The sequence below is a fragment of the Patiria miniata genome, unplaced genomic scaffold (genome assembly GCF_015706575.1).
Source record: "Patiria miniata isolate m_02_andy unplaced genomic scaffold, ASM1570657v1 HiC_scaffold_3, whole genome shotgun sequence".
In the NCBI taxonomy this organism is placed as follows: domain Eukaryota; kingdom Metazoa; phylum Echinodermata; class Asteroidea; order Valvatida; family Asterinidae; genus Patiria; species Patiria miniata.
Window position 1 is genome coordinate 4,183,877 of NW_024037069.1, and position 23,164 is coordinate 4,207,040.

General features: G+C 38.2%; 1 protein-coding gene across 1 annotated transcript in view; it reads left to right on the plus strand.

Moving 5' to 3' along the window:
- LOC119738273 (ficolin-3-like) overlaps positions 1–18,473 on the plus strand; it is a 46,561-nt gene extending 28,088 nt beyond the window's left edge. The window contains exons 2-5 of the mRNA XM_038213110.1: positions 14,318–14,399; positions 16,146–16,582; positions 17,272–17,542; positions 18,171–18,473. Of these exons, the coding sequence (XP_038069038.1) occupies positions 14,318–14,399; positions 16,146–16,582; positions 17,272–17,542; positions 18,171–18,445 (1,065 nt within the window). The 3' untranslated portion in view covers positions 18,446–18,473. The remainder of the gene's footprint in view (positions 1–14,317; positions 14,400–16,145; positions 16,583–17,271; positions 17,543–18,170) is intronic.
- The last annotated feature ends 4,691 nt before the right edge of the window (positions 18,474–23,164 follow it).

The window sequence follows — 23,164 nt, forward strand, 5'->3', positions numbered from 1 at the left end:
CGGCTGCAGCCACTTATTAGAAGTATGAATACAAAATATTTTTACGTACAGCGGCCATCACTTATTATCTGGCGGCCTAATATTTTAACACGCACCAAAAAAATACATTCACACTCATTGAGTGGCACTATCCGTCTTCCGTAGATTGCAGTAATTCATTATTGTAGTTGATTAAAGATCCCAAATCGACCTAAATCGTTAAGGCTGACATAATCCCTCGCGAAGAATGAAATACATTTTCTTAAACATTTAATGCAAATTCCCTAGAGTTTCCATATAAATAAGTTAACAATGGTTTCCTCCACGACGATAGAAATCGGGAAAAAATAAGACGTGAAAAGAGAGTAATTATTTTGGTTACTTGGTATCAACAATCAGTGGCGTGACTAGGGTTAAACGTGATTCCGGTGGGCCTGGGGGGGGGGGCACCTGGGTGCCCACATTCAATGGGGCACTGAAGGCAAATGACATGTTTTTGTTCGTTTCAAGATTTTAAATGATTTTAATGTTACGTCACTGAAAGTATGTGATACCCTTTTTTTTTTCAAGAAAAAAAATACATAACTGTAAGTCAACACGTTTATTCCATACTTTTTAATATCCTTCATTTTATCACCATGCAAACGGTGGCCATACTTTACAGCATTACCGACTAACTCGACAAGATTATATTTTTATCACATCTGTCTGTGAGTTGCGGAAAAGAATCGTTTTCCCTGTTGTCAGTCTCTCTTTTTGAAAAGTCGAATAAATTGGCTAATGGGAGATGATGCAAACCGCCATGCAAGTGGTCGGTTTGAAGCAGTGTTGTAGGTCTCGAGACCGCTCTCGGTCTCGGTCTCGGTCTCTAGACCTCTTTTTGCTGGTCTCGGTCTCGGTGTCGGTCTCGGGAGCTGTGGTCTCGGTCTTGGTCTTGGTCTCGGTCCCCTTTGGTCTCGATATTTTGGCCGGTCTCGAGTCGAGTTTAGGATTAAATAAGAATCAGTTGAGGGCAAATGTGACTGCAGTGTGATGCTAATAGACATGTCTCTCTTCACTTTGTGAGTGAGGCATAGTCCAACAACCAATGCTCCTCTTTTATATTTTTCGCTTTTATTGTGGGATGGTTTGTTAGAACAAGCACTTTATAGCCATCCTCATTGATTCCATATACAACTGAGATTTAAATCCTATGAATCAAGACTAAAACATTATTCTTACCGTCAGATTTTTTGTTTTGAATATGGGAAACAATTCAACTCTTTTTCCCAGAAATATTGGTGATTTTTTTCTGTTTTCCTTTTCAATTTTTCCTTTATTGGTGGAGGTGGGAAAACACTTTTTGTTCATTATATTTAATAATGGATATTCATCAATGCGTAGACCGTTAGCCTACATTGCTATTAGTGGTGGACAGCTGAATGTTGTGATCTCTTATTAAAATAGACACGACTTGGGAATAGAGAATGCAAATTACGTGAAATGTTCAGAGTTACTTCTCAATAACACGTTTTTATCCCAATCATATTTTTTTATGAAATGGAGGGTGCCATTTCTTTTTTTATCATACTGTCACTTTCTTTTTGACTCGCCATGTATTCATCTTTTCATCTGTGATAAACACAAATTGAGCTACTGCCATAATCACACCAAAAAAAATAGAGTCTAATTGCCTGCCTTATCTCCTTTCTAAATGTCAATTGCGTTTGCATGAGTCGAGAAGACTTTTGTTCCATTAATCGCTAAATGCTGTTTACGGCCATCACAATAAACGAATGAAATATTGGCAATATGTTGTACATGTACTTGTAAATTACTAAAATATTTTAGTAAATCGCCCGGCATAGTAGCCGATGCGGGCGATACGCTGGTACAATACACAAAATAGGCGTGCGCACGCAGCCATGAATCTTAAAAGTACATGTACATCTCGCCAACCACATTCATTTTGTGACAGCGCCCTTTAATTGTGTCGGCCATATTCTCCAATAGGCTAATGGTGATGATGACGGCGGGCAGATTAACAGAAGATAGATCAGGCAAATATGGTTCATCGATCTTTTATAGTATATTTAATGGTATTGACATTATACACAAATAAAGTGGCATTACATTTCAGCCTAAGCCAGGCCTCTCTGGCTACCAGCTCTTAATTTTTGGGTCTACATGTACAAGTCTATATTCCATGACTGAAATTTTAAAAAATAAATCAACATTTTCTTGCTCCCAATGTTTTTGGAATCAGGTTTACAAGGAGATCTAATGTAAAATGAAAGCTGCTTTTAAATATCCGTTGGTAGTCATTGCTAAAATCCAAGGGGTGGCTGTGGAGTTTAGGGTCCTGTAACAGTTTAGTTCGTATAACAGATGAAACATCCACCTTTAACTGAAGGGGCTGGTCTCGGTCTCGGTCTCGCAACTTCAGGTCTCGGTCTTGGTCTCAGTCTCGGGCTATCCGGTCTCGACTACAACAGTGGTTCGAAGTAGAGGTTGGTGTGGCTACCGTGTATACAAACATGCATGCGCTGCTCAACCGTGACCGATTCGCAAGGCTTTCTGCCGGCTTCTGCGTACAGGGCGAGTCCAAAAGAAAGTGACCGAATCTGAAAAATATATATATATATATATTTTGCTTGCTCCATTTCATAATAACAAAACACAGATAAATTACTTTTTATTGACTTTTAACTGTGAACATTTCACGTAATTTGCATACTTAATTCCCACGTTATGTCTATTTCAATAAAAAGATCACAAAACTCGGCTGTCCACCTCTGATCATTTCTTTCTACGAACTGGTTAATTTCCATTGAGTACAATGAAACATGGAGGTTTTCCCACCTCCATAAATGAACGAGAACTTGCAAAGAAAAACATATATTATATCGCTACCAATATTTCTGGGGGAAAAAATGACTTGTTCCTCATATTCAAACCACAAAATATGACAGTTAGAATAATGGTCTTGATTTCAATTAACAAAATCTCATTTGAATGCTTGTGTGTAATCTGTAATTCTCACTACGCTCAATAGCTTCCAATGGCACTTCAATGGACAGCTATACTAATGCTTTCTTTTAGTAAAACATGCATAACTTCTGTTAGGATAGATCAATTTCAGTATTACTTTTTTTCAGATGAGTGGAAATGCTCTTTTAAGACATACTTCATGTATCAAATTTGTGTATCAAATTTCTTGCATTTTGGATCACCCTGTAGATGATAATTGCCGTATACGCACAACCTTTTATTTAAAGCAACTCTATAATGATATCATTAGTCACTCTTCTTTGTACCGTTTCAGTGTAAAAATGGAAAACACAAGCTGCTTAGGTTGAGGATATTTTACAGACACAACCATTACAAAAGAGACACAACCATTAATTGTCTCTGCGCGCGGCATTTCGATCAATGTTAACTTAAAACTTAGTGTCAAAATAAGTTTCTGGCAATGTTATTCAATAATACATGTGCATCAAGTCAATTTGTAAATTTTCACCTAAATTTACACCTTTCGAAATGTAACATAAACGTATTAACATTCACTTACACACGTATAGAGGCAAATCATTAGATACGATCCACATTTCTTTGTTTTTGTTTACTCTCCTAAACCACAGATGGCCCCGGGTTGATGCCCCATGAGTTTGTAAGCTGGTTAATGAAAATCGTTTTTATTTTTGGTCCCATTATTATATGAAAGAAGGTTTCCTTCTCGATGATGGAAACCGAAAAAATATACAGAACACCCTAAAATATTGTAATGTGCTTACTCGGTACACTTAGAGTCTGTGTTACCTTATTTTTTTCAAGAAGTGAAGACCTTAAGCGTAGAAGGCTCTTTAAAAACAAGAAAAGCATTTTTTTGTATCCTTCATTTCTCACCACGAAGTGCAACTAGCACGGTGGCCTTTCACGGCCTAACCGGCTTACTCTACAAGATGATATTTTATTACATATGCCTGGCGGTTGAGCAAAAGGAACGTTTTCCCTTTGGTATCTTGTTGTCAGATTTTCTCTTTTTTATCAAATGCCGAAAATTTGGCCGAAGGGACGTGGTTCAAACCGCCGTTTGTGTAAAAAGAAAAGTTGTTATTACTGATAAAGCCACCCTGCTTAAAGTTGCTGTATACGTGCTCGTTGGGTGTGGCAACTAGAAAAATAGGGGTTTTTTTCTTCAAATTGAATGGAACAATTTTTTTAGCCAACTGATTTCAACTTTGGAATTAAGAGCGAGACGCTTTTGGTTCGATCTGAATAATGTGCGCAATTTCTGAACTTGTGCACGCCATTTAAAACCACTTTTTTTAACTGTAAAAAGGCCTTCAAAAATAAACAAGCAATTTTATTTGTTGCAGGACATTATATTCTTTTACATTTCATTCGCAAAAGAAAGATCGAAATTTTGAAAAAAAATTTAACCTTTCAAATTCCAAAAACTACACTCCCGCGTTGCATGTTCGTCAAGCTTTTTTAATAGCTTTTTCATAGATGATAACTGCCCAACACTTTGCATCAAAGCAACAATGCCTTTCCATTGAAAACAACAAAAAACATCATTAATCATCATTCTTTGTGCCGCTTCATATGTAGAAAGGAAATAGACGAGCAGACGTTTTGCACATTTCATGAACATCAACAAAAGAGACACAACCATTAGGTGCTCTGCGCACCGCATTTTGATAAAAAAAATTTAGTGTCGGTGTCGGGAATAAGTTTCTAGCAATGCTATTCAATAATTGAGATATATCAAGTTCGTTTGCGAAAATAATTTACACGTTTTAAAATGTACCACACACGTATTAACATTAAATATCCCTTGCATTGGAGCAAGCTAAATATTTTAAAATATTTTCAAATTCTGTCACTTTCTTTTTGACTCGCCCTGTATGGAGAAGCCGGTAGAAAGCCTTACGAATCAGTATCGGTTGAGCAGCGCATGCATGGTTGTATATAGTAGCCTCATCAGTAACCTCCACTTCGAACCGACCACTCGTATGGCAATTTGATGCATGTCCCATTAGCTGATTTGTTCGACTTTTCAAAAAAGAGAGACTTGACAACAAAATTCCACAGGGAAAGCGATCCTTTTTGCGCAACTTGCAGGCAGATGTGATAAAAATATTATCTTGCCGAGTTAGACGGTTAGGCTGTAAAATATGGCCTTCGTTTGCATGGTGATAAATGAAGGATATTACAAATGTATGGAATAAACATTTTGAAAATATATATATACAGTTATATTTCTTTTCATTTCTTCAAAAAGGGGTATCACATACCGGTACAATCAGTGGCGTAATGGGGGTGGGGGGGGGGGGCACCCCCACACCGAATGTCTGTGATTATATATATATGATTTTTTTTTACCGAAAGGTATTTATGAATGGGAATAAATGTGTGCTCCGTCGGTGTTTTTTAACACCACATGCAACCGACAACAGTCGCAGTGAGACTAGAACAACCAAACGAGTGCAATCAACCAATAGACAAACTATTGACGAGGGCAATCTTCATTCGAACATTAATGCTTCCCGGACTAGTTTTGTTTCCCAACCGACTTTGAAGATGCAATTACTTTATAATATAAAAGATACTAGGTTTTTTATCGTCGAGATAATCGAGGACAGAGGCTCGAGTAATACCGTCTTTTCAGGTTCGTCAGGAAGGCCATTACCAGCCATACGTTTTCCCATTGTAGAACAAAACTGTTAAAGTTGTTATGTACAGTACGAGCTTTTTGAAAATGTCAAATGTCTTTACCAAACGCAATTTGAGGAATATAATTCCGTGTCACAAACAATTGCTTGTTGCATTTGCACGCCTTCATACAAGTACAAAATGTAGTTCTACCCATCGCGCTCCAGTTCAGCAAGTTTTGAGCCAAACGCTCCCAATATTTATATCTTGTAACGTACAGTAAAGCCGTGTATAACATATGTTAATTTTGGAATCACGCGATTTGTATCAGCCTGGCACCATGGATGGACCGATCGTAACTACGCGATTATCACGGCCGTTCTGATGCTCTCTGATCTTAGAAGACTTACGTGCAGCCAGGCCGGCCTGACAATTTTCAATTTCAAATCTATTTGTTCGGGGTGCCACAGCCAAAAAGCACGGATATGCTAACTATAATGTATCTGCAATGATGTTGGGATTGTCATTACATTTTTTCCCCATTTAGGGAAAGGATTAACACCATCACGGGGAAAAAAGACAACAAGAAATCATGAAATCGACCAAAACTGAGATTAATATTCAATAGAGCTTATTGAAACTAGCACAAATGAATCTTGCATGCCTGAAAACAGATATAGGCACCAAGAACATCCAAATCTAACCTAAAGAATCGTTGTGCTGAATTTAGTGCTTGTATCAATATTTGCACGATTTTTCTGATATCTGCTAATTTCACGTTCAGCTTTGACATGTAGGATATCACGTAAGCTACACAAGCAGAGCATCACAAATATACTGGATTCCATAATCGCATTCTAACATCTAATCATATCTGGATTGTGCAAATTGATCCAAACGTCTTGTGGCTGTCTTCTATAAACAGTACAGGAATTTCTGCTGAAAATGTTTTTCCTTTCTCAAAATCGGCCTATGTGACATTTACGCTTGCAAACAATTCAGATTTGGTCATGAGCTCGTTCTCACTTTTCTATAATGCAATCCATGCTGATTGCTACGGAAGACAGATAGTGGCTCTCAATGAGTGTGAATATATTTTGCTGGTGCGTGTGAAAATATTACAGGGGCCACCACTTATTATCTGGCGGCCGCCAGATAATAAAGTGGCGGCCACTGTACAAAAAATATTTTCACACGTACAAAAAAATATATTCAAACCTTTTTTATGTGGTGGCCGCCACATAAAAAAAGTGTGAATATGGCGGCCGCCAGTTATTTTGTGGCGGCCGCTGTACAAAATAATATTTTTAAACGTACACTATTATATTCACACTTTTTTATGTGGCGGCTGCAGCCACTTATTATAAGTATGAATACAAAATAGTTTTTTGTACAGCGGCCGTCACTTATTATCTGGCGGCCAAATACTTTAACACGCACCAAAAAAATACATTCACACTCATTGAGTGGCGCTATCCGTCTTCCCTAGATTGCAGTAATTCATTATTGTAGTTGATTATAGATCCCAAATCGACCTAAATCTTTAAGGCTGACATAATCCCTCGCGAAGAATGAAATACATTTCCTTAAACATTTAATGCCAATTCCCTAAAACCTGAACAGTTTCCATATAAATAAGTTAACAATGGTTTCCTCCACGACGATAGAAATCGGGAAAAAAATTAGACGTCAAAAGCGAGTAATTATTTTGGTTACTTGGTATCAACAATCAGTGGCGTGACTAAGGTTAAACGTAATTCCGGTGGGCCGGGGGGGGGCACTTGGGTGCCCACATTCAATGGGGCACTGAAGGCAAATAACATGTTTTTGTTCGTTTCAAGATTTCAAATGGGGAGCGCCGGGCCCCCCTCCCCCAATTGCGTCACTGAAAGTATGTGATACCCTTTTTTTTCAAGAAAAAAATATATAACTGTATGTCAACATGTTAATTCCATACTGTTTAATATCCTTCATTTTATCACCATGCAACGGTGGCCATACTTTACAGCATTGCCAACTAACTCGACAAGATTATATTTTTATCACATCTGTCTGTGAGTTGCGCAAAAGGATCGTTTTCCCTGTTGTCAGTCTCTCTTTTTTGATAATTCGAATAAATTGGCTAATGGGACATGATGCAAACCGCCATGCGAGTGGTCGGTTCGAAGCAGTGTTGTAGGTCTCGAGACCGGTCTCAGTTTCGGTCTCGTGACCTCTTTTTGCTGGTCTCGGTCACGGTCTCGGTCTCGGTCTCGGGAGCTGTGGTCTCATTCTTGGTCTTGGTCTCGGTCCCCAGTCTCGATATTTCGGCCGGTCTCGAGTCGAGACCAGCCAAAAAAGTGAGGGGGCGGATTCCGCCTCTGCCCCAGTTTAGGATTAAATAAAGAATCAGTTGAGGGCAAATGTGACTGCAGTGTGATGCTAATAGACATGTCTCTCTTCACTTTGTAAGTGAGGTATAGTCCAATAACCAATGCTCCTTTTTATTTTTCGTTTTTATTCTGGGATGGTTTGTTGAAACAAGCACTTTATAGCCATCCTCATTGATTCCGAATACAACTGAGATTTAGTTCTTATGAATCAAAACTGAAACATTATTCTCACCGTCAGATTTTTTGTTTTGAATATGGGAAACAATTCAACTCTTTTTTCCCAGAAATATTGGTGATTTTTTTTCTATTTTCCTTTTCAATTTTTCCTTTATTCGTGGAGGTGGGAAAACACTTTTTTTTCATTATATTTAATAATGGATATTCATCAATTCGTAGACCGTTAAATTGCTATTAGTGATGGACAGCTGCTGAATGTTGTGATCTCTTTATTAAAATAGACACGACTTGGGATTAGAAAATGCAAATTACGTGAAATTTTCAGAGTTACTACTCAATAACACGTTCTTTATCCCAATCATATTTTATGTATGAAATGGAGGGTGCCATTTCTTTTTTTTTTATCATACTGTCACTTTCTTTTTGACTCGCCATGTTTTCATCTTTTCATCTGTGACAAACACAAATTGAGCTACTGCCATAGTCACACAAAAATAGAGTCTACTTGCCTGCCTTGTCTCTTTTCTAAATGTAAATTGCGTTTGCATGAGTCGAGAAGACTTTTGTTCCATTAATCGCTAAATGCTGTTTACGGCCATCACAATAAACGAATGAAATATTGGCAATATGTTGTACATGTACTTGTAAATTACTAAAATATTTAAGTAAATCGCCCGGCATAGTAGCCGATGCGGGCGATACGCTGGTACAAACACAAAATAGGCGTGCGCACGCAGCCATGAATCGTAAAAGTACATGTAAATCTCACCCACCACAATGAGTTTGTGACAGCGCCCTTCTATTGTGTCGGCCATATTCTCCAATAGGCTAGTGGCGATGATGACGGCGGGCAGATTAACAGAAGATAGATCAGGCAAATATGCTGTATCGATCTTCTATAGTATATGTAACGTTATTGACATTAAACAAAAATAAAGTGGCATTACATTTCAGCCTAAGCCAGGCCTCTCTGGCTACCACCTCTCAATGTTTGGGTCTACATGTACAAGTCTATATTCCATGACTGAAATTTAAAAAAACAAATCAATATTTTCTTGCTCCCAATGTTTTTGGAATCAGGTTTACAAGGAGATCTAATGTAAAATGAAAGCTGCTTTTAAATATCCGTTGGTAGTCATAGCTGAAACCAAGGGGTGGCTGTGGAGTTTAGGGTCCTGTAACAGTTTACTTCGTAGAACAGATGAAATATCCACCTTTAACTTTTTACTTTTGTCAAGTTTCAACATTGCAAAAAACTAGTGCAAATTGTCGTACTATAAGTTTGAGTTTCTTTATCAGATTGACACTTTATAGTAAAACAATATTATATTTAAAAAAAAAATGTTTTTAAAAAAGTGGCAACAATATATGGAGTTCATCAAATTAGGTTTTCCCCTTCTTTAAATTCGGTTGTTTACATTTTTTTAAAATTGATTGTGACAATAACAAATTATGTTGCCATATGTTATTTATGGTATGAAGCAAACATGAAGAGCACTCGCATGACACAGTTAAGCAGGTACAAGGGATTCCTAGCTTTCAATCACTTCCTTCACATCCCCATCACATCATCATCTCGAGGACAGACTGTTCACCTGTAATTAATGTCTTGTTTTTTTATTTAGATTATTGTTATTTATTATCCGCGGTCTCGGTCTCGGTCTCGGACCATTTCGGTCTCGGTCTCGGTCCGCCCTGAAGGGGCTGGTCTCGGTCTCGTTCTCGGTCTCGGTCTCGCAACTTCAGGTCTCGGTCTTGGTCTCCGTCTCGGACTCGGGCTATCCGGTCTCGACTACAACAGTGGTTCGAAGTAGAGGTTACTGATGTGGCTACCGTGTATACAGACATGCATGCGCTGCTCAACCATGACCGATTCGCAAGGCTTTCTGCCGGCTTCTCCGTACAGGGCGAGTAAAAAAGAAAGTGACTGAATTTGTAAAAGAAAAATATATTTTTTGAATGCTTCATTTCATAATGACACAACATAGATCAAGTTTTTACTGTGAAATTTCACGTAATTTGCATACTTTATTCCCACGTTATGTCTATTTTAATAAAAAAGATCACAATACTCACTGGTTAATACCCATTGAGTAGATTAAAACATTACGTTTTCCCACCTCCATAAATGAACCAGAACTTTCCAAGAAAAACAAACATTATATCCCTACCAATATTTCTGAAAATAAAAAGTGTTGACTTGTTGACACAGAATATGACAGTAAAATAATGGTCTTGATTTCAATCATTAAAATCGCATTTGAATTTCAAATTTCAAATTCCAAAAAAATATTCAATCACACGCTGCATGTTCGTCAAGCTTTCTAATACAGCTTCTCCATAAATGATAACTGCCAAACGCTTTGCATCAAAGCAACAATGCCTTTCCATTGAAAACAACTCAAATGACATAATTAACCATTAGCTTCATGTGTAGAAAGTATGTGATACCCTTTTTTTTTCAAGAAAAAAATGTATAACTGTAAGTCAACATGTTTATTCCATACTTTTTAATATCCTTCATTTTATCACCATGCAAACGGAACCATACTTTACAGCATTACCAACTAAAAAGATCGACAAGATTATATTTTTATCACATCTGTCTGTGAGTTTCGCAAAAGGATCGTTTTCCCTGTTGTAAGTCTCTCTTTTTTGAAAAGTCGAATAAATTGGCTAATGGGACATGATGCAAACCGCCATGCGAGAAGTCGGTTGGAAGTAGAGGTTACTGATGTGGCTACCGTGTATACAAACATGCATGCGCTGCTCAACCGTGACCGATTCGCAAGGCTTTCTGAATAAATGAACGAGAACTTGCAAAGAAAAACATTTATTATATTGCTACCAATATTGCTACCAATATTTCTGGGGAAAAAAATGACTTGTTCCTCATATTCAAACCACAAAATATGGCAGTTAAAATAATGGTCTTGATTTCAATTAACAAAATCTCATTTGAATGCTTGTGTGTAATCTGTAATTCTCACTACGCCCAATAGCTTCCAATGGCACTTCAATGGACAGCTATACTAATGCTTTCTTTTAGTAAAACATGCATAACTTCTGTTGGCATAGATCAATTTCAGTATTACTTTTTCAGATGAGTGGAGCATGCTCTTTTAAGACATACTTCATGTATCAAATATGTGTATCAAATTTCTTGCATTTTGGATCACCCTGTAGATGATAATTGCCGTATACGCACAATCTTTTTATTCAAAGCAACTCTATAATAATATCATTAGTCACTCTTCTTTGTACCGCTTCAGCGTAAAAATGGAAATCACGAGCTGCTTAGGTTGAGGATATTTTATGAACATCAACAAAAGAGACACAACCATTAATTGCCTCTGCGCGCGGCATTTCGATCAATGTTAACTTAAAACTTAGTGTCAGAATAAGTTTCTGGCAATGTTATTCAATAATACAGGTGCATCAAGTCAATTTGTAAATGTTCACCTAAATTTACACCTTTCGACATTTAACACAAACCTATAAACATTCACTTACACACGTATAAAGGCAAATCATTAGATACGATCCACATTTCTTTGGTTTTTTTTTACTCTCCTAAATCACAGATGGCCCCGAGTTGATGCCCCATGAGTTTGTAAGCTGGTTAATGAAAATCATGTTATTTTTGGTCCATTATTACATAAAAGAAGGTTTCCTTCCCGATGATGGAAACAGAAAAAAAATACATAAAACACCTTAAAATATTGTAATGTGTTCACTCGGTACACTTAAGCCGCTGAACTTACACAGGGATCGCTATGGGCTTGGCTGTTGGTAATTTTAACCGTAAATCACGTGAAGTGAGCGCATTATTTCAGATTCAAGCCAAAGCTTTGAAATATCCGTGGGAGAAAGGGCAACCATTGAACACTGAATGAGGCTTAAAATTCAAATAAACGTAGGCTCAATAAATAAATTCACGCCACTTGTTACAATTGCCAATTTGGTTTCGACGTTAAGCCGTTGGTAATTACAGAAATGTCATTATGCCTGAAAATATTATATGAGCAACAATTTTTTGCATAACTGTGGGAATTTACACAAAGAAACAAAACAATTATCCGTTTGTCTGTGGCCGCGTCTTCAGTCTCACAAAATGTTATGTACTTGTTGTCGGCACCGAATGAAATTATTCTCATCCATAATGATAACTGCGTAGACAATTTCATATTACCAGGCTTGCATAGATAAAGCAATGGAATCCGACAACCGAATCGACTGTTGTGTTTTTGAAAATATAATGCAACTTTTTAAGAATATATGGTGACACTTAATGTTGACCTTTTTTTTGGGGGGGGGGGGTATTGGGGGCGCTGTTTCCATTAAACGAACCCTCAAGTCCACACGGTCTTCCGTTTCAAAGATAGCAAAAACGTGCTTGCTTGGTTCAGTTTCTTTGACAAAAGGGTGCATATTGAGATACACCCTGTTTTGTGCTAGATGTGACGTGGGCCCAATTTCACGACTAATTTTACGGCTTAACAATTGCCAATAAAGTTGTGCTTAGCATAGCAGAAAAAAATGCTAACCTTGAACACGTTTTCACGCCTTGGACGTGCTAACGGTGGTACGTGCATGGAGATTTCTATTGTTACGTCACTAAGTTAAGCAATTTTTCCTCTGAGGTAAGCGTGCCTGTTGCTGTGCTTACTGCTAACGGTCTCCATGAAATAGACGGAGGCTCTGTCAGCAGGAAATCGTGTGCTTAGCAGCGCCGTGAAATTGGGCGCAGATATGACAAGGCAAGAGGGCGTATAAAAGATACACCTTTTTGCCTCGTTATTAGGCAGTGTGTTATACGCATCGTAGAAATGCAGTAATAGTACATTGGATATGCTTTCTCAAAGAACACCCTTTTATCAAAATAATCCTTTTAATTATGTTCGTAGTACTTCATGGTAAAAATTGTTCAACTGTTTTCCATTGCCTCTATAAAACACAGCAAAGACAAGAAGCTGAAATGTCCACTGTATATTCACAACATTATTCACAATGTGTGGTAGAAAAATAGGTTTAATTAATGGTAAAATAGAAACGTGGAAGACCCTGAACTTTAATTAACTAGATTTTCCTCGAAATGCGTTTTTTCAAGATACACCATTTTACCATGCTCTTCAACAGAAGAATGAAGTAGATGAATGTAATTTTGGCGTCTGAAACCCTCTTTTAATTTGGAATTGACTGGTTGCGCTCTGTATATAAGTCAGGTGACCTATAGTGGGTATCAAACATCAACAAGCACTGCGTTCTGTTGTACAGTACATGATGATTGTTGCATTTGTTTGTTCGATCGCGGTTTTTCGTTCTTGAAACCTCTGAAGAATACCCCTGAGTTTGTATCTGCAGCCTTACTGGAATGGCTGAATAAAGCTTAGAAATTCTATAAGTACCGCTGACATTGACGGCCGCGAATGAAAATGTGGTATCATTTGAAAGAAAATCACAATCACACGACAAAATCAACAACGTATACATTATTATCATAATGGCTTGCGTTTCGGAGATATGCCAATTTAAATGGCGAAATACAATGAAAACATTCTGTCAATTATAGTGTAAAAATAGGGCATAGTATTAACACCTCTAAAATTTTCAGACCTGTCTAAAATGTTTAATATCATATGAATCGTGATAAACAAACACTATTTTCATTTTGGAATTAGCTTTTTATCTTTCATTGAAAAAAGGTTATGATTTTTTTTTCGGAACACCGCACGATTGTACGAACCAAGGCCACTTCGCTATACGACCACACAACTCCGTCGCCGTAGAGACACGGGCAAACTACAGTTCATTTCACGCTTCACGCAACGCGGCAACACGGAACAACCAATGGTCTAACCATAGCTCAAAAAAACCTATTTTATAGTACTGGTGATCAATGCCACAATAAAAGGGTTCGTAAGTGTGTTATATGTGTTATTTATCAAAAATAAAGCCGATTGTCGGTACAATAAGCATATCAGTAGTCTTTGCACGTCCCACTGCATGAGCTGAGATGACGTAATACCCACTATAAGTCACGTGATGACATGTAAACATTGGTCGCGCAATCGGTCAATTATTTTCTGCCTTCAACATCATTTCGTGTTTAACTCTTGTGTTTTTTCTTTTTCTTTTTTTTTTCTCTTCAGATGTTTAAAATAAGAAAGGGCCATCAAGTCATGGGATCGGGCTGGATATCATCTGCATTGCTGACAGCACTGATTGCTATCGGTACGTCGTTATTAACCAATATTCTATTTACATGGGTCTGTGGTATTTATTTGATTAATGAGTGGAGTGGTGTTGCTCCGTGGTCCGGAGCATCAAACTCAAGTTATGTGGGAAATTGTTCAGGTTGTGGGTTCGAGTCCAGCCTGGGCTTGCGATGCGTGTGTCCCGTGGGCAAGACACTTTTCCTGACACAGGAATAGGTAACTGCGAAGGCTTTGCGCCTAACTGGCAGCATCCATGGGCGTCGCAAGGGGGGGGGGGGGGTAAGGGGGGGGGGGCACTTAAGCCAAAAAAAAAGGAAGGAAAAAAAAGAAAAAGAAAAGAAAAGAAAAAGAGGCGCGAAGACAAAGTGGTGTAAATTTAATGAGTTGGGGGGGGGATGTCCCTGCCTCCCTCTAAAACTGATAAATCGAGATTGTGTTGAGAAATACCAGCATTTTTTGGCAAACAACAAATTTGCCCCCCTCTAGAAAAAATCCTGGCAATGCCCATGGCAGCATCGAGGTGTATACACCCAAAGGGCTGGAGCTGAGATAGTTGTTTTATGATCCCAACGAGAAGGGGTAATATTGCTGTTCAGTGCTTTAAAAGGCCATCTGGTTGAGCTACAAAACAAAAAAGAGCAGTACTTTTTCACGACTTCGTGAAGTGTGAATCTAAGGCCTGAAAGGTTTGTAAAGATCCCATCATATTTTAAGGTATTTGCTTGATTCATCATTTGGCACAGGCTGGAGTTTTCGGAAAAGCATTTTTTTTTCATCTTGCAATTTCTGTGGAAAGGTATATGATTATGTTAAAATCAAAGTTGTTTCCAGACTGTGCATCATAAAACATTCAATTATAATGTGTTTGCATGTGTTTCATGCCAATCTGGGATATGTCCATGTTATCATTATATTTTGACTACTGGGCAATCCAGTAACATCCAACGTACGTCTTATACTACCACATGGTGTACATGTACGATGTCGTTAAGGTGGTGGTTCCTCAGTTTGGTCTGTATTCTTTTCTGCTCATTAGATGTCACATCACCTTCACTTTTCCAGCAGCAGGTCATTCAAGTGTCTGACATGTACGTCTGGATTTACGGAATGGTCCTGCTATGAAAAGTGGTCCAACTTTTATCTTGTATGGATTCCAACATTTGACTTTTATCTTCCCTAACAAATGTGCAGTACATGTAACCATTGAGTCAGTATTTCATAGGGTCCAAATTCTATACTACATTCACTCTAAAAAAGCATTAGTCAGATTTGACTAGAAACCAGTCAAATTTGACTAGCCATTCAGGTTCAGCTGGGTGCAACTGAAAATCAGTCAATCTGACTAGATTTTTCCAGTCAGCATTTTTGATTTTGGAAAAATAGTTGTGCAAATAACTGAAATTTGAGTCGAACCCAACTACATTTTGTAGTCACAGTATGTAATTTTGCATGTTTAACCAAATTCCTAGTCAATATTCAATAACTAGAAAAACCAGTCAATATTTTGACTAAGTTGTTTTTAGAGTGTTGGCCAATTCTTGTGATGAATTTGCATTCGTATACGTGCAATTGCCAGTAGGTTTCTTGTCTTTGACTAGTTTTTAATTTAATCTTTCTGCGATATAAATAAAACAAACTCGGCATGGCAAGAACTTGGATGCGCCTTGCTTCATAGTCCCCTCACACTTCTTGCCCTGTATGCAGATTCACACTATTTTCACTCGTTTGGTTGTTTCTTTATTTTTCTCACTGGATAATGCAGTCGTCAGTTCGGTCTCAGCCCGAATCTGTACTCTGATGATTGACCTAGACTTACGCGGTTGCGGCCAGCGCATGGGGAGATTTGTCCTGCCACAAGGCGATCCTTGCACCTGTACAGGGGTCAGACTGGGCGGTCATTACCACCGCTACGCGCCTGAGATGCAGGGACAGGATCCACCGTTGTATATGGACATGCTGCCGGAGGTGACTGCTGAGGTTATCGGCCGTTGGTTCAACTGCACTGAGAGCAAACTGGAGGAGTCAACGCTCGGAGTCATGACACCAGTTTTCAGTACCACCCCTGAGCCGTCGATGCCGCCTGCAGATTGTCAAGAGATCTTGGAAGCTGGTCAGAACACAAGCGGAGTATATACCATCCGGCACAAACGCCAGAATATGCAGGTCTACTGCCGCATGGAGTCGGGGAAAGGATACATAGTGAGAAAAGTTACTTATTTTCTCAGAATCATTCTGTATTTTACAATTATAACATGGCTGAAAGATATTTTGGCAATTTAGCTCCGAAATGTATTTGACATTGAGAAAAAAAGAATACTTCAGGCAATTGTGTTTACAACTTGTTGCACTGAGTACTGTTGTTGGTGCTAAGGAAATGCAATCTAAAAGAACGTCCGTGCATACGCGTACAGTGGATAACTGAACCAGTGACGATAATTAACAAACATGCGCTTAGGCTAACGGGAAGTTGGAAGTTGCACCATATACAAACTAAATATGTTTCATTATGTTCCTGTAATCATCAATTTGTTTATTGTCATTAATAAAAAAAAAATGCGATGAAAGCTACTAAACTTCCAGCCTCATATTCTACCCCAAATAAAATGAAAGGTTTAGCTACGCACAGACTGGTTAATGGTTAATGTTAATGTCTGAAATGTCCAGTGTTGTTGATGGGTGTGCCTGTGTTTTTTAAGTTTGTTTGCCAACTCTAAAAAAAAAAATGACTTCAACTTGTGTTCTGAAACGCAGGTCCACCAATAAAGAAAAGGTTTTGGATTTTGCTTAGCACAGCGTTGATTCGCTAATGTTTAACCCGAACAAGGCCGGGTAAAGCGGTGATGGTAAACGTGGCCCGATTTTACCGTCACTCATATCGTTTCTGGCAGGTATTTCAGAGACGCATGGACGGCTCGGTGAGCTTCAACCGAACCTGGCAGGAGTACGCCGAGGGATTCGGGGATCTGACCGGAGAGTTCTGGCTGGGCAACCAGAAGGTGCATATTCTGACTTATAACGGGGGACGGGAGCTGGTCATCACTCTGAGGGCGTTTGATGGGGATGAAGCCCGTATTCGTTATGGGTACTTCAAGATAATCCCATCTGAGTACAATTACCTGCTTCGTATCGGAGACTTCATTGAGGAGAGTGGAGATGCAGGTACTTAATACCCCGAACTTTCAGTATCCTTCCCTTTAGGACCTCTCCCATGAGTCTTGCACTGTTTTCTACGATATCATTTTTGGTTTAACTGCGTTGTTCTCATCTAATTATCCTAAAATTAATAAACCGATACAACCTGACTTCTGATTGTTTGAATCTGCAGGTAATAGTCTGGATCTACACCTATTCCAAAAGAACGCCCTATTCCGCCGCTTGCCTATTAATCCAACCCACGAATTAACATCCATGCGGATCTATGGAATAATGTCCAAAATCACAAGCGTAACAAACATTTATCCACGGAGGTTTTAATGGAGAAAACTCGTAAAGAAGGTTAAATGCAGCGTTGAAACTGAAAATAGTTTGTTCGATATCCATGTAACATTATTAGTTATTAGTTAAATTATTAGTAATTACATCATGAACAGATCAAAGTGACGATGTCTAAAACAGAAAAGTAAAGACCATGCATACAAAGCAAAAACAAAAAAGAAATCGATTCAGATGTCATACATTATTTTTGTTAAAGTGGTCCCTTCGTAAAAAAGTCCATGCATCATGCGTCATATTATATTACTGTAGTTATATACAAGGTTTGACCATCCTTCCTCTCTTATGCTAACAGGTAATTCACTCGGGATTCATCGTTACGAAGACTTCTCAACTCCAGATAAAGACCATGACAAAACGAACTGGGAAAACTGTGCTGAGAAATTCCACGGAGGCTGGTGGTACAGCCGCTGCGGAAGCTACACCAGCAGGGACTTCAAGAGCAACCTGAACGGCTTGTACTACAACAACGCAGCAGTCGATGATTACATGGGGATGCAGTGGGTCACCTGGAAGGGTAAAAATATCTCTCTAAAAGGGTGTGAAATGATGATACGACGCAGACCGTAACCGGTGATGGAAAGGACCCATATTGAAAGACAGCAATAAAACTAGGGGGGGTAGAGGGGGCGCCAGATCTCAGTTTAAATTATTTTGGCAAAAAAAAGAAAGAAAGACGCCATAGTCTAAAAACGTACTGGGGTTTTTCGTTTAGGAAAATAGTTGATAGGAATGGGCAAGGAGGCGGTATAAAAAAAACACACACGATGGCGACATATAAGAAATATTACCAGTGACGGCAAAAAGGATGCTCATCGTTTTACTTGGGTTTTTAAATGAAATAAAATTAACAATGCACTGTTCATGATATTTTTCAGTTTCATCCCTCCCCCCCCCAAAAAAAAAATCTTCTTTAACTACCTTTTTTTCTCGAGATACAACAGATCTACTTGAAATGAGATAGCGATAAAAATACAAATCGTCCAATGGACATTTAAATTTCAATGTTTTTTTGAAAATGTTTTAACCCATCCACCCACCCCAATTTTCGATTGTAAAATTTGATTCTCCATTCAATAAAAAACATAACAAATGTCAAGTTCAGTGACGGCGGAAATTCAGCTGCGGTCCCACTGGCATTCCCGTACTTTGGAAATCCGCCTGGGAAATACGTTGAACTTGTCCATTCTAAACGGTAATAAAAGTATCAACTGGCTCTAAAAAAAATTGCCTATATATTGTCTTGGCGTAAAGAGGTGTAATGACTCCCATTATTCATGAAGTTTATTCAGAAATTCAGGCGTTTTGGATAGAGAAATAATAAACTCTTTACTCGCGCTTTCCAGACGCGTCGGCGCTGATATGTTCATTGCACGCAGATGTCAATCCTGTGCACGCACATTGCCTATGTAGTCTTGAACACAAGTAGGTTTTTTTCATTGTCGCAATCGGTAACCGACGCTGGTGGCGTGTATTAAGACAAATGAACCTGGTATCCCGCTCCATTTGCGCGGCGCACTGATTTTACGCATGCTTTTAAGCCTATATTTCACTGGTCCCCATGCATGTGGTGCTCCAATAGACGTATACAAAATGTACCGTATATTATACATGTGCGGTACTACCCGATGCATACTGTTCCGTACAGTACGGGCCAAAACGTTAAAAGAATTACGAATCGGAACGCAGGGAGTTGAATTGGCAAGTCAAAAGAGCTTACATTTTCTATTTTCTATCATTTTAGTTGAAAAAAAGGTAATTTCCATTTTCAATAATTTCAATAAATTAGTTTGACCCACCCATCCACATTTTGGAAGAAAAATTTCGGAATTTAAAAACATCGAAAATTTGGAATGGCCCCCGATGTCTTAAAAAAAAAATCAAACTATTTGCCGCCCGACAATACTTCCGTACTCCAAGGGTAGACTGGATCCCACCCCTCTTTTAGAAACGATAATGTAAGGCTGTTAATTTGGAACAGGTACCAATCTATTTGCAAGTAGAACTCTTTTGCCGTAAAATTCAAACATGCAAAAGGGACAACGAAATTCATTTGTTGGAAAGAAAGGAGAGTTAATTTCATCTGAATGGGAAACAAACATTCTCACATCCAGCTTTTTTAAATCTAGCCCAACTATGATCTAGAAATTAGTGAACGCAGGTTAAGTCAGGTAACAGCCGCGGTTAACCATTAACCACGGGTTAACCAATGAACTATTAGTTCCAAATTCTCTCTAACTAAACTATCAAATATCAATATTCTAGGGAGGACCTCGATCGTAACACGGTCACGGGGCGTATTGACATTGGCCGTTAGACCCTGGGATATCACGAGAAATGCAAGACCATCCTCTACAGTGCTGGGTCATTACCATTGGATATGTAAAGACTGGCAATCATATTACTTTCGTATTGTTTTTACAGGCATAGCGTCTGGAGTATTTTGTGTAACCAATTAATTAACAAAATGTTCATCAACACGCATTCAGATTCGTGCAGATTTTTTTCACTATTTTGTCAATACTGGGGTTTTGTTTTTGGATACATAGTGAGTTAAATTTGGTTTTTGGTTTTGCCATTCATGTTCGTTTTAGTCGTTCTACAGTGATATGGATTAGTGGAGTATATAGGTATTGCTATCTGTCTTTCACTATAAGTTGTTCTGAATGATATTCTTGTTCCATAATTATTGTCTTGAATTGAATAATTCATTTGCATCATTAATCTGTTATTTGTGCCTATGCCTGTCTCTTTAGTCATATAAAATCAAGGCAGCATTTTCTTTTCTTTTTTGCCCGTGGTTGTATGTAAGGGTGCGGCTCATTTTTCGTTATTGCTGTTCATGATTATTTTGACGATTTCAAATTAAGTGTTAAAAAAGTTTGCAGAAATAGGGTTATCGTTGTAACATAAAAACAAAATAATGTTGCTTTTGTAACCTTTATAGACGAATACAAATCAGAAAGCACATCCACAAAAACAAATTTGAATGCACACATGTAAACAATGTAGAAATCGAATTCTTTATCAACCACTTTCTAGGTCTTTCGACGAATTTGAATGAAAGAAACGATTATTTTAGTTTTAATGAACTTATTTATCGAAACACTGCCAAAATAATGAAATCGAATATATGTTTTGGTTCGAATGCCCATAAGAGAACATGCGTTGTAAAACGAAATTGCATTGGCCTCGTGTTAAATGGAACGATTTTTGTTTTAATTGGCCAGGAAAACCTATGTTTGCGTTATTTTACTTGAAACGGTCATGTGTAGTGGCGAGGTCGGGGGCGGGGGGGGGGCTGATATCAAACCGCAAAATCATCAACCCGGCCGTGGAAATTCAAAACGTGTGGGGGTGGGGGAGAAGAGGAGGGGGGCTGGGCTGGACACCACATGACACTTAGTGGAGCTATTTATGATAAAAATGTACATGTAATGCAAATTTGCAAGCCCACGTCCGATAACCATACACAAACAACGGTGCGCTGAAAGCTTCTGTACTGTTCTTTGCCTTTTAAAACTATTTCATAAGTGGGGTCAAATGGGATATTTGGTAAATTACAATATAACAACATCATTATAGTTTCATTTCTCACGAAAATCTATGGGGATGGGGTGATTCCATGCCTTATCCCCTGGTTCAAAAATGGGGGGGGGGTGTATCCTCCACATCGCCCATCCGAGATTTACGCCCATGGTTACGTGGTAAATATTAAAAGAGCATGAAGCTTTCTAACTTTGTATAAAGAATTCGTAAAATATCAATTGATATTGTGGATAATTGTGATTGTGGTGATAGTATTGCATATAGATTCAATGTATTTGATGTATAATATCATGATATATCAATTACCAATATTAACCTTAAAAGAGCTGGATGGATTTCGTCACCTATTCTAATAGCATTACCTCACACGTATTCAGTATCAAACCATAATTGGTTGTTTTGCTCGTGGCCTACCGTACGTTTTAGCACCATTTTGTTCTCCGAATTTTCAAATAATCTTGCCTAGTGCCATATTTCGACCCTGCTTGGGTATTAAAGCAAAAAGATCAAGCTTTTTTTGACCGTGCTTTGGAAAAAAAGTCCCTCACCATAGACGAAAACACATTTAAATTATTTACAGAACTAAGGTTCGATTGAACTAGAACATGGCAGACGTTCTAAATAAAGATAACTTTAAAAAAAAAATGTAACCGTTATTTTCTAAGAAAATCTTCAATTTCCGAAATCTAAAATGTGAGAGGGAATCTTCACTCCGACGTCTAAGAACGGATGGCTTTTTTATGGTTAAATTTGCGTATGGCTTTATCAGTATCAGAATATATTAATTATATAAATTTAATTAATTAATATGATATCAATTTATTGTTGTTCACATTGCAGCGTAGTTTTAATTCGACTTCGTTTTGAAATTTTTACACTTACTGTGAATTATCGTACGGTATTGATTTAGGAGGAAATTGTTGATATGTGATGTAAAAGAAAGTATGTAAGCGGCCTGAAAAAAAACTATATTGTTGTCAACTGTTCACCTTTGTGTGATCTTTGACTGAAAAAAAAGGTATTGATGAAATCGATGAGCAGTTGACCGGTTAGAGGCCTGATCGCCTAATATACAACTCGCCTTTGGTTCGGTCCATATACGGCGTTAAGGCCCTGTTGAACCACTGCTCCATCACACTTTGGTTTGCGATTCGAAATTACACAGCTGCGGGACAAGAAACCGGCGTTTTGAAACATCGCTCATTGTAAATACGTATATCTTAATTATTCAGTTTAATCGAGCGCATTGTTGTAGATTCTATTGTGAGCATTGATCATCAACCCTGTCAGAACCGGGCTATTTGGATTATTTATACATGGTGATTTATATATTTCTGGGCAAATTCTCTGAACGATATCTTGTGGGGTATCGGTATTCTATGCAAGGCTATCCAGGTGTCACCATGTGGCGCCTTTTTTTCGTAACCCCAACCAAAGGATCACTTCTATCCAAGTTACATCAATATCCATCAAAAATGTTGAGGCGAAGAAAAGTTCAGGTGAATAAGTAAAGTGACCTCTAATGACCCCTACATAACCAGTTTGTTCTCCACATTTCGAAGAAAAACTCCTACTCAAGGGTCACTGCATCTAAGTTTCAACAAATTTAATCATAGCATGCCTCCAAAAAACACTCTTGTGAATTACATCCTTGTTGACCTCGGTTTACCTTTTTGGCCAATGGCCTTTGACCTGAAATTGTCCAAACTTGATCTTTGCAACGCATTAAATCCTAGTGTC